The sequence below is a fragment of the Solenopsis invicta genome, chromosome 7 (genome assembly GCF_016802725.1).
Source record: "Solenopsis invicta isolate M01_SB chromosome 7, UNIL_Sinv_3.0, whole genome shotgun sequence".
Classification (NCBI taxonomy): domain Eukaryota; kingdom Metazoa; phylum Arthropoda; class Insecta; order Hymenoptera; family Formicidae; genus Solenopsis; species Solenopsis invicta.
Genome location: NC_052670.1, coordinates 18,273,693 through 18,286,903, shown reverse-complemented (window position 1 = coordinate 18,286,903; position 13,211 = coordinate 18,273,693). Strand labels below are relative to the sequence as shown.

The following is a 13,211-nucleotide window of genomic DNA, read 5'->3' as shown; positions in this document are numbered from 1 at the left end:
TTAAGGTTATATTTAATAGGCCTAATCCGCTACAAAATACGTTTCAGTGTTTACATCGTCATTTGTATCATTTGGTACGCGTATCAGTTTGGTACGATAGACCTTGTTTACACCGAGCACTTGATACGCGTACTAACTAGTAATTTTCTATTAAATTGTCTTGATTTCGGCAATAAATTTAAAAAATAGTATATTAAGTTGGTACAATATGAATCAAGATAATTAAATATATGTATTATGTATACACGCATTGTCGACAGTAAGATAAATTAATAGAAAGTTACGAGTTAGTACGCGTATCAAGTGCTCGGTGTAAACTAGGCCACTGTCGCTGTATATACTGTGGCGTTACAATGCGTTATCAAAAGTTTCAAAACTATGAACTGGCCGGTTATAATTTTTCACGTTTATCAGAATATATTTTCGTATCCAAACATGCTTTCTTTTTAATAAGTTCATTAAACTAAATAAATCCTTGATAACTTTGCACATGCGAATTCGATTCATTAGGGCATGTTTGAAACACGACTTAACGCCGACACATTTGAAATTTTACAGACAACACTCAAATTTTTTTTTTGTTTCATAAGTCCTCTGTTAATAGATAGAATTTGCGGTAATTTCACCAATTTGGTGTTAAGGTTAAAACTCAGAAATCCGTTTAAATACATGCATACATTAAGACATTAAGTGTACAGAAACTCGAGGAATGTGTCTGATACTCTACCTCCGCTGATCGGAAATAAACTTTTTACACATCAAGAAAGAAAGTATCCCACATAGGAATGAATCTCCTTAGGATATCTTATTTTGATCGGATTGATCCTATTCTGATTCAAAATGTAAAATCATCCATAGGATGTTCTTAGGACATTTGTAATTGCCATTAAAATCCTTAGTATATCTTATTCTAATCTACGAAAAAAATTTTTTTTATTACTAATAATATACAAACTCTAACAGCACAAAACGTCCTCAGGACGACCCTGAATCCGTTCTGAATGTCCAGGGATGTGAATGGGATGTGTTTAGAGCGTTACAACATCTCACGGACCTTCTTAGGACGTCCCTAGGAGGTTTGTCTTCTGGATTATAAACACGTCAAACGCGTATAATTTTGATAACTCCTATGATTTTTTCATCTGCGGAATTATTCTATTTAGCTATATGTAAATACTTCAGTTTCTGAATAGCATATATTACCTATTTAGAACTTGTACTTTTGCTCTTTTGATTTTAAAGTTCCAAATTTCTATCTTAAACACAGTACTATTGAGAAACATAAATATTATCGATAGATAAAATAAGTCCATGGATGAAAAAAAACCTTGATTCACATCCCAATGACCAAACAATATTTCTAAACGTTTTTTTAATAACAATTTTTTCATATTTAATTTAATTATTGTATTATATTGGCATATATTTCTAGTTATATTCTTATTTAAACAAATAACAAAAGTTATTTCAGATGCTATTTTGCATTTGCAAAAATCACTAAAAAAACTGTACCCAGCAAACACAGAAAATAATAGTTATAGGTATAACTTGTGTGTGTCACGTTATTTAACGAATATTTACATTCTAGCAATATTGTAGTTATGTAAAATTGAATTGTTGATATTACAACACAATAACTTATAACAGTCATATAACTGCCGTTTATCAGGTTTATATAACAAACATTTTATTTTAATAATATAACTGTTATAAAACTGAATTATTAAAACGACTCCTCCCTGCCGAAAATGTGCGATTAAAACCGATTAAAACGGAATCCTTTTTAATTGATTTTAATCTGTTTTAATCGATTCAATCCACGAGCGGATTAAAAAGTAATCGGTTTTAATTATATACGAATCGTAATTGATTTTAATATCGCTTTCGTGAATTATTTAAGTGTAATGCATAATATAAAAATTTTTTAAAATTTTAATTCATTTGCATTAAGACTCCTAAATATTCTCAGCGACCACGTTAAAAATCCTGACATTAGTAGCGAGAAATGATATTCTAAAACGCTGAAAATTCTTGCGTGCTATTTTTTAAATAAAAAGCTATTTTGATAAAATAACATTGTACATCATTTTTACTAATTTGTAAAATTGTTCGGAAACTATTTTTTTCTTGACGGTTGTCAAGAATTATTAATTGCCAAAAAAAAACATAACTTTCGGACAATTTTACAAATTTGTTAACGTGATTTATAGTGTTGTCATCAAAATATCTATTTAAAAATGGTACATAAGAATTATTAGCGTCTCAACTTGTCACATCGCATTAAAATTTGATTTAATTATAATTTATGAAATTCTGTAGTTTCGAATTAAAATGGATTTAACAAGTGAGTTCTGGCGCCACCACTAGGTGGCCACGCCGTGGGAGATTTTCTCGTGAGTCGAGGCCACATGCGTTATATCTAGGCGTCACGGCGGCCGACTCCCCAGCTCATACTTCAGTGAGACTTTTAGGAGCTGCTTATTGTAACCTCGAAACGAATACTCGCTCTCACTTTTTTCAAACATGATGTGTATGTGTGGAACGCTGTTCCATATAAAATTTTATATTTTTATGTCTAAATAACAATTTGTATTGTTATTTAATTTTGTACATAAATGAAATGTTTAATTCAAATTTAATCTTTTTTAATCCTTTTTAACGAAAAGGTTACAAGAAATATTTTTTGTAAATTAAACATTTATCACATTTATATTAATGTATTTTGTTTTAATAAATCTATCTGGGTTTCGATTGGGTTCTTATTTTTAATCGATTTTAATACTATATTTTCGGTGCAAAAATCCCGATCAATTCGGATTACTTTTCTTTTATAGGTTTTAATCGTACATTTGTAACGAATCGCCTTCCGACCCCCCCCCCCCGGACCGCCAAACCGTCCGAACCGTCCGGCCGAACATCCGCCGGACGGCCGTTAAACGGCGCATAGCGCCTAATAAATACACGAATATCGGAGCAAACAAGCGATTGCTCCCGCGCTCTCATCTTCGCGCGCACGCGCTCTCGTTCCCGCGCCGTCCGTAGCCACGATATGCGCGCGTGATCCGGAGCGAGAGACCCGAAATCGAGTGGCGGGGATGCTGCCGCCGGACCGCTCTGCCGTAACGCGCCGCGCATCCCCCTCACCTCGATCCTCGGGTATATAAGGCGACGTTCGCCGGAGGCAGGGACCTGATCCGCTTCTGGCCGGTCCGCCGAACAGAAGTCTCCCCAGGTTGTCACTGAGATCGAGCGCCTCGGTCTCCGCTAAGTTACTTAGCTGGCAGCCGCTTCCGAGTCCGATCCCGAGCTCCGCTTCCCGACTCGTCAACCTGGGCTCAAGTACACTTGGGCCCCGTCAAGTCACTTGACACGAAGGCGATTCTCCATCCACTCCGCCTCCCGAGTCCGACGCCACCTCACGTACGGGGGTACGGTGCTCCGTGCCTCCACCAAGCGCACTTGGCGTGAGGGGGTGTCCCCCGGCGAACATTCGTGGTCTTAACCGCCTCGCGACGGTCCGCGCTACGAAGCCGACGAGGAAACACGGATCCGTGTACGCGCCGCGTTCGCCGCTCCCCGCGCCACGCTACCATCGAACGTCACGGCCACAAAAACAAGGCCGCCGGGATTCGCAGAAAAACACGCGACTAAATTCCACGAACCGCGTCTCGCACGACAGGTGAACCCGTAAATAGATTCCCGCGTATATAGACTACGCCGAGCCGAATTTCTGTGTCACGTCCGTCCGCGCGCTTAACCGATTTAACTCCGGATATATGTATCGCGTCCGTCCGAGCGTCTAGGAGAATTAAGTTTGTGTCGCGTCCGTCCGCGCGTCTTGTAAATCTAAGTTCTACATGTTTGTATCACGTTCGTCCGCGCGTTCGAACACAAGGCTCTGTACCGCATCCGTACAACCGCCGATGTCAATGTAACAACGTCTAGTAGAATAAAACACGTTGATATTTTCTACCTTTAAGAAACGTCTAATTCCTCCAAGCGACCTTTCGCGCCCGATCCTGTACCGTCGACCGTCCGTGCGCGAGACACATTTTCGACAGGGCTGTATAACAAATATGATACAACTGTTACGTAACTGTTATTTTTCTTATGAGTGGGAAATTACAACTAACATGGACATTACATGTAACGCGCATGTTATATTGCGTGTTACTTTCGATTTTATTTTATTAACATTGCCGTTATGTAACTGTGTTTGCTGGGATACCATCACCAGATGTTATTGGAAATAATGGACCTGTGTTACCATATGTAATTGTGGCAGATGAGGCTTTTTCTCTAAAAACATATATGATGCGATCCTTTCCCCGTAGCCGACAACTCAATTAAACGAAAAAAATATTTAATTACAGACTTAATCGAGCAAGACGCGTTATAGAAAATGCATTTGGGATATTAGCAACAAGGTGGAGAATCTACAGGAAACCAATTATAGCATCTATTTCTACTAGCAGAAAAATTATACAAGCAACATGTTGTTTACATAATTTTATTATAAAACATGAGGCGAAAAAACCCGTTGCATAACGAATTTATTTTAGAATGCATTCTAACGACTGTGACGTTTCTGGAGACTTTACAGACTTAGAAAATATTGGAAGTAATTTTTATTCGCAAAGTGCAAGTGTAATAAGAAATGCATTTGCTGCATATTTCGAAGGCGATGGTTCGCCTCGTTAAATGGCAATGGGAGAAAATCTTACATAATGATTTCTAAAGAATATATTTATTTATTTTGCTGAATTGAAGATCAAATTCTTTAAAGATTTTACATTCTTGTACATATATAAAACTAATTTTTTTATGTATAAAACCTTAGCATTTTTTCCTGTATAAAAAAATAATTATTAAAAATAAATTTTAATTACAAGTTTAATTTTCCATTTCATTCACAACCATGATAAATAATTTTATTTGCAATCTAGCTCGTTTCTCATATGGCAGTCGTAAAACTTCTCCGAGTGTTTGGAGAAACCTCCCAGATGGCACCAAGAAGTCCTAAGAAGTTCACATTGAGCTCACAATCAGCTAAAAGACCAATGAGTTCCTTTTAATCTTCATAAAATATCACGAAAGAATTCATTTTATGTTCTTAAGTATAACAGGGAATGTCAGTAAAGAAGAGTTCATATAACAATACATAAAAAGTTCAGCAATGTATTCCAAAAGAAATCATTTTATATCCATAATAAGTTAAATTGAGAATCATATATAATACAGTATCCATTCTTTCTAAAGAATTCTTTTTACAGTGCAATTATTGAGCTTTTAAAGAACTTATTGAGGACTCATTGAAAACACTTTTTGTGCTATTTGCAGGAAATACTAGATACAATAAAATACTAGAAATTATTTAAATTCTTATCTTTATTTCATAATTTTATAAAATTATACAATGTAATAAAGTTATATAACAGTATATATATGAAATAAACAGTATGATATAAAGTAAATAGCATAAACAATATATATAGCATAACAGTATATAATATAAAGTATGCGCGCGCGCGTGTGTGTGCGTGTGTGTGCGCGCGCGCGCGTGTATATCTTGAAATATTATTTTTCTTTTTGTTTTATTCTATCACTGGCATGTTGTAGCCAAATCTTTATTACTTGTCCAATATTGTTCATCGTGTCGGAAGTATTTGCAGCGATTGTTTCTGAAAGAATGTATAATACTTATTGTATATACAATATTATAAATATAATACTTTAAAGTATTCTATAATTGAAACATGCAAATAAGTCGTGTACTATATAGAAAGAATCAAATTTGGGTGGGATTAAATGTATTATTTGATACAAAATTATATCGATATCTTTGCGTGTATCTAGTACTAGTTTAAAAGAGCACAAAAACTAGAACTAAACTAGAGATGAAGTAGAAGATTTATATGTTTAATAAAAGTGAAATAAAATATAACTTTGAATTTATTATATATTCTTATTATATAGTTCTATCGGTGGAAAGTGTAAAAAATGGAAGAGTATGATCAGGATCAATAAAATGTAGAAAAAATGTGTGAAAAATAAATTTTTCTCACATTTCATCAATCTTGACCATATATATTATCAACTGTACAAAAAATGAAACATCGTTAACCTTATTAATTTATGACTATGACAGAAGTATATCAAAAGTATCATTGATACAAATAAAGGGAGAGATAATTATTATATTATATTGTGTTCACTATATAATGTATTGTTAGGTGTACTTGTAAAAAAAAAAATATGTTAGTGTATTCGATTTGTTGATTTCCTTCCGAATCTATTGTTTGTTCTTTTTAGTTTCAAAAGTTAATAAACTGCAAAAATGCTACTAAAAAGAATAAATCGTTGACTCAAAGTCGGGCCGAATTAGCTAATCGAATACGGTGTTATTTTTTTTTTTTTCTCGGGAATGCTATTTTAAATAACAATACAATTATGATTTGCGCACTAATTATTGAAACTTTTCTATCTCTAAAGATTTAAAGGATTGCTAAATATATACTATACGTACCGATAATGACTGTGCATAATTTGAAGTCTTTAAACTTTATTGTTTTTCGTTGTCCCGACCACGACAATTGTAATGCAAGTCTATCAGAAATTAGCCACCGCATTACATTTCGAGTAAACTGCCCCGAATTCTTTCCCCCAATTCTCAGAATTCGTCGAATCTAGAAAAATAAACAAAAAATCATTATTATTATTACTATTAATAAATAGTTTTCATGATTGTACATTGTATATATATATATATATATATATAGGTATATATATTTTTTTTTTCACCTTTTTATTGTGGCGTGTATTTCTCGATAATATAACCTCAAAATAAAATAGCAATTGTTGACCGCACGTGTAAGTGCGGTCTTAGGAAATAGTCAGGAGGGACGGTCTGGCAAGGAAGCACACTCGATGAGCCTCAGTTAACAATATCCCAAGCAGAACAACAAGTCAAAATGACATCAAAGTGATTCACAATTGTGTCAAAATGACATCAAAATGAATCGTAATTGATTAAAAAGTGATTTTTAATGATCATTTTACAGTCACTTTGACATCATTTTGACGTCGTGATGACTCCCTGTTCTGCTTGGGATTCAACAACTTTTATTCATGCAGTCCATGCGACCCGTTCACATGGCCGTTTGATGATTCGAAAGCAATGCATGCTTCCTCTGAGAGGCGCACGCACTTCTTTCTTGTGCATCGCACAAGCCAATCGGCTTAGGTTACGTCATGCGCGAGCTGCGCAAGGTAGAGTTATGTCACCGGAATTATTTAAGAGTTCTTAAAGAGTTCAGCTTTCTTTAATCATTTTGAAGTAAGAAAAATGAACTGATTTTGAATACTATATGATCTGTTTGAAAGAGTTCATAAGTAACACTTTTCAATGAAGCCTTTTTGAACTTTTTCTGGACTACTGTGCCATCTGGGCTATATACTGCATCCATTTGTTGAACAGGCGCCTTTAACACATCCAAAATAGCTGATTCTACAACGGATGATTAATCATCAACTTTTCGCTCTATAATTAGAAATAATTACACATGTTTGATTTTTCACAAGATTAATATGATTCATAGTTTCATGTTACATACTTTTAGCGTTTGTCGAATTGGGTGTCGGAGTTCGAGATAAGCGATTTATAAGTGGAGTTCGCGGTCGAAATCTGGCATCATCATTATCCATAGAATTATCAGCGTTTGTTGAATTAGGTGTCGGAGTTCGAGATGAATGATTAAGTGGAGTTTGCGGTCGAAATTTGGCATTATCGTTTTCCATGGAATTGTCAGATTCAGGTAACATACATACATCCGATAAATATCCAGAAGTAGCACTCTCTTCAGTGGCAGGTGTGATAACGATAACGTACTTACTGTTTTGTAAAAAATATTAATTATTATGAAAGAATACAATATAAATTTGCTCATTTCTTATTACTTACGTTTCCATTTGCAGAGTGTCATCCAAAGGTTATCATCAATTCAATTCTATAGGAACTCTTAAAATTTTGTGACAATGCGCCAGATCCACTAGGAACATATGTTTTTGACTTTTTTCTAGCTCTCACATAGCAGTCACGATGATATTTCCATTTTTTTTGTAGTCCTTCAATTGACATAACACCTGTGGACAAAACAAACGAAATTTAATCTTATTTCAAAGACATTCTTGTAAAATGATTGAGAAATTTGTTATTAATGCTATATAGCTTCTACTGATGTTAAAATTATATAACTATTGTATTATCTGTTGATAAACTTTATAATTATTACATTTAAATGGTCTAATATTCCCAATAATTTAAAATATTGAAATAATATGTATTTCTTATATATTTATATAATATTTATATGATATTATCAAGAGTTGACATATAACCACTTTTTATTAATATTAAATAAATTTCAGGAATATTATTTAATAATAAATAATATTGTAGCACTTGTAGGGCATATTCTTAACATATATACCGTACCATTAAAGATATTTCTAATTTCTTCCCATAATGCATTTTTTTCAATTTTGATCGCTCCCGTATATCAATTCTATGATCAAATAATGCTGGTCTTTCCATGACAGCCATTATTAGAAGTTTCATCAATGTCATTATAGGCCGATGTTGATGGCTGTGATTGCTCTTGATGCATCGTATTCTTGTTTACATTTCCGTTTCTTACTGCAAGGTAGACTTTTAATATTATTTCCTCAAAACACATTTTACCAAACATTATAAAGAAAAATTGTTTACCAATAGTAACAATTGAGTTTTGATCAACATTGAGTAGATCTTTAGTCTCATTGAAGTCTGCAAAGCACTGGTGTTTTCATAAATTTTGACAATGACTATTCAATAGCCATGTACAGTGTCCGCACTTTAGCTGCTAGAAAAAATACAATCATGTTCAAAAATCTTAATTAGCAAAGAATATTTATTGCCAGTTAATTATAAATAAAAAATTAAAAATTGTGACATAACTCTTTGTTAGGTATGTGATCTTCGTTAGATACCCACATAGCACAGGGAACTCCTAGAGAGCTCCCGGGGAACTCATCAAATTTTTTTAAGCTTCATTTTAAACTTCAAAAGAACTCGTACAGAGTTCCCTGGGAGCTCCTATATCTGCTTTTAAGAACTTTCTAGAAGTTTCATGTAAGCTCCTTGAGACCTTCATTTAAGCTCTCTGGGAGCTTTATTTAAGCTTCCTGTGAACTTAAATGAAGCTTTCAGAGAGCTTTCAAAAGAGGACGTAGGAGCTTCCTAGGAGCTTTATTTAAATTCACAAAAAGCTTAATTTAAGCTCGCAGGAAACTTAAAAATCAATTTTTTTAGTTCTTTGCGAACATTATTTAAGTTCGCGGGAAGCTCCCATATAAACTTCCCAGGAGCTCCTACGTCTGTTTTTAAGAGCTCCCTGAGAGCTTCATTCCAGTTCACAGGAAGCTTATTTCAAGTTCACTTTATTAGTTTAAAATAATTTACACATACTAAATAAATTTTATATAATTTTTATTAAAAAATGTTTTCTTATTATGTTAAGAAAACAATGTATAATTCAAATTTGTGACAAAATATATAATAAAATGTATTAATTTGTTAATGTAATAAAGTTTTAATTTATAACATTTTTATCTAACATCATTGATGTCATCGAGATAGTAACTTAAAAAAGTAAAATAATAATTACTTTTAGATAGAAAAAGTGACAAATGTAAAATTTTTCAGGCATAAAACAGTAAATAAAAGTGATACTTTTCATCAAATTTTCAACGTAATTAAGACCATTTGAGCAAAAAGAACTGTTATTCTTTAGGGTCTACTTTTGTGTAACTTAACATGTAGCAAAAGTTTTCTGTAATATTTTAGTGATTCGTAAAAAAAAGTAACAAAAAGTTATTTCACTGACTGAATGGCAGCGCTGTCTAACATTTATCTAATACGGTTTAATGCGTGGATCCTATCTTCCTTTTATGTCTGTCTCCAGCATGATGAAACCGTACCATAACAAATTTTTCTAATTCTGCTTGCGTTGCATTTGTGTATTCTTTTAAAACCGTATCTGTAAAATTATAATACATTATTCATTAATTAAATGTATACACAATAATGAGAATATATGCATAACACGTATATGTATATAGATAAATTATATACCAATAAGAGTTTTACATATTTTTAATTTGCAAATGTATTTCTGCGCCCCGTCCATAAATAATCACGGGCCAACTCATCCGAAAAGATGGCACTTAGGATGTTAGCCATGTGTTTGGTAGCACTTTTGCCACCAATTCTAATCATAAAGCGTTTCTGTAATATAATAGAATAATGTAATTAATAATTTCGTTAATAGTTTGTGAGGAATTTATTTTGTAGAATGGTTTGTTTGGATTAAATGGAAGAGAGAGAGAGAGAGAGAGAGAGAGAGAGAGAGAGAGAGAGAGAGAGAGAGAGAGAGAGAGAGAGAGAGAGAGAGAGAGAGAGTGAGAGAGAGAGAGAGAATCACAGTTTACACAACATACAAATGTAAAGATCGGAAAAATTATTTATTTATATATATAAATAACACTCTGGCAAAAATAAAGCGTAAAGCGTAAGTCGAATGTAAAGGGAAAGGTACAGAAATATAAGTAAACATTCTAAGGAACGTAGATTAGAACAATAGAACGTAATGAAAGAGAGTTACAAAAAAGGTTAAAACGCTTTGTAACGTTTTAGCTTCTTTTACGTTTCAATCTACGTTTTTTAGAATGTTTTCTTACATTTCTATAACTCTCTCTTTACATTAAATTTACTCTCCTTTTTACTTCCCTGCCTGCACCAAACGTAACAAGCACGTCGCTGTGACGTGCTAACTCGTCGCATGTTACGTCTCAGCAACGTCTCAACTAGTGTTCGAAACGTAATTGAGACGTCGCTGAGACGTAACTAACATCCCCATTTCTGGTGATAGCGACGTTGTAATGACGTGTATTTTGTGACTTATGCACTAATTGTGACCTGAAAATTATTGACCAATTTTGAAAAATTAAGATTGATTTTTACTGCATTATGTACGTAAAATACTTGCTAGATAAACGTGCACAAGACGTATCATATTTTCTGCAACTTTGTGATCAAACAGCACGTCTCTGTTACGTTTGATGCAAGCAGGGAAGGGAATTCATCAGAAAAATTATTTTACTATAATAGAACATCGGTGAAAAATCTCATAATGCTCCGCCTTTTATACCATTTACGTGTTTCCTTTCTTACGTAAAAACGCCATAACAGCCATCTAGTGACGGTTTTGTGTACTACTATACGCAAAAAAAAAGTATTTTTGACTATAATTGCATGGTTAAAGAAATAATTATGAGAGATGCATCGGATAGTGATTTTTACCGGATAGCCGGATACCGCGATAGTATTTTCCAACTGTACATTACTCTACGTAACGTCTTCACAATTACGTGTTAAATTTAATTACATTAAATGAAAAACATCATTTTTAAAAAGTGAAATATTATTTATCTTTAAAATATAAGTCATAATACAAAAGAAAATTCAACAACAGCTAATTGATTGAAACATTCAAATTATTTAGTTACGTCGCAGCTACGTGCATAAGACGTATCATATTTTTTGCGATTTTGTGATCAAAACAACACGTCTCTGTTACGTTCGGTGCAGACAGGGTTGTACTCTATTTTCGCCAAGGCGCATTTACGTTTCAGAACTTTACTTTTTTAATGCCAGTGCGCACACGTAAAATTCTAAATTTTTTTAGAATTGTATTGTTCGTGTGTCTGTGAACGTGCGCTCTGCAATTTTTTTAGCTGTCATATCGATTGAAATACTTAAGATATACTCACAAATTGTGTGCAAACATCATTGGAAGTTAATAATTTATCTTCAAATGCGTCTACAGTATTTTTTGTTTCAAATTGGAAGTCCGGCAACGCATCTACTTCAGGCTGCTGATTTTACAGCTGGCTACGGTTTTCTCCCAAACGAGCCACTTCAATTAAATAATTGATTTTTTTTCCAGTTTCAAAAAGCGTTCTTGCTGCTCCCGTCGACAATGTTCTGTAACACCAAATTAATGTATAATTATATAAGAATACGCTATAAAAGTTTGAAGGAGAAGCAGATATTCTTATTATCACAGCAGGAACACTTGGCCATTTTGTTAGTACTTTGTAGAAACAAATTTTCAGACGACACTGAAAGGGAAAAAATAGTAAATCTTAAGAGTACTATACATATTTGAAATATTAATTACAGTTTATTCAGTATAATCTATATATTTTAATATTAAATAACGTTGTTTAATATTTTATTGTAACATACCTTTGTTTTTATTTGTAATTTTGCTTGTTTGTCTACAATCGCTTTTAACCGACTGACTTGATTGATCACTGTAGTCGCTGGACTCATCATTTGAATCTGTGATATAAGAATAATCACTGTATTATACTACTTCTATAATCACATTATAGAACGCGCATACACACGCATGTATGTACGTGTTAATTATTAAAGTTACTATGAGTAGAATGTATAGGCCGGTTCAAAGGGATCTCAGGGGGGTGCGGGGAACGGGGGGAATATTTCGGGTCGCGCGGGGGGACCTAACCGGCGATAAGGTCCCGCGGGTGGACCAAACCGGGTGGAGGAGGGGGAGGGGGGGCTTAAAACGGGGTCACACGTGTAAACCTAACCGGTAGTTCTGCGTAATCAATGTTTATATAAATAGTGATAACGATTCGAGGACCATGTTCTTGGCCGATGTTTAAATAAATTTGACATCTTTGAAATGTGTCGAGTGGAGGCAACTACTGACCATTTAATGTAAACATGGACCATGTACTTGTCACTCTGTTTACATAAACATAATAAATCACACCGCGAGAAGGTGTCTATGACTGTACTTTGAAATCGGAAATGTCTGTCATCACGAGGGGGATAAGCGATACGATGGCGAATATTTGTGCGCGGCTATTTCCGCGGGGCCCGCCGCCGCCGCCACCGCCGCCACCCAACGCTCGCTATCCTCTAATAATTTTTTGGTCAAGGTGGATGCAAGAGAGAGAGAGAGAAAAGCGCTGAACAGCTCTTTCAGCTGTGCTAATAACGCGTTGAAATATTATTTAGATTTGTTTACGTGAGCTCTCTTTCATGCGCGGTTGTCGCCCAGTGGCATGTCTAATCGTGC

The 13,211-nt window shown here is 34.1% G+C and overlaps 1 protein-coding gene and 1 long non-coding RNA gene across 3 annotated transcripts; both read right to left on the bottom strand.

Moving 5' to 3' along the window:
• Positions 1-7,043: 7,043 nt before the first annotated feature.
• On the bottom strand, positions 7,044-9,583 carry LOC113005726. Of its 2 annotated transcripts, none has more exons than XM_039451925.1 (5): positions 8,768-9,583; positions 8,495-8,695; positions 7,961-8,142; positions 7,614-7,891; positions 7,044-7,540 (listed from the first exon to the last, which is right to left on the bottom strand). In XM_039451925.1, exons 3-5 carry the CDS (start codon positions 7,966-7,968, stop codon positions 7,521-7,523), a joined length of 306 nt encoding a protein of 101 aa, XP_039307859.1. In that variant the 5' UTR covers positions 7,969-8,142; positions 8,495-8,695; positions 8,768-9,583; the 3' UTR covers positions 7,044-7,520. The 2 variants fall into 2 exon arrangements, with proteins under 2 accessions (XP_039307859.1, XP_025997377.1); XM_026141592.2 differs by having other exon boundaries at positions 7,044-7,507.
• An 88-nt stretch (positions 9,584-9,671) lies between these two features.
• LOC120358240 lies at positions 9,672-12,195 on the bottom strand. The gene is made up of 3 exons (XR_005575210.1): positions 11,869-12,195; positions 10,187-10,324; positions 9,672-10,076 (listed from the first exon to the last, which is right to left on the bottom strand). It is a non-coding gene; the product is annotated as an uncharacterized LOC120358240 (long non-coding RNA).
• Positions 12,196-13,211: the final 1,016 nt, after the last annotated feature.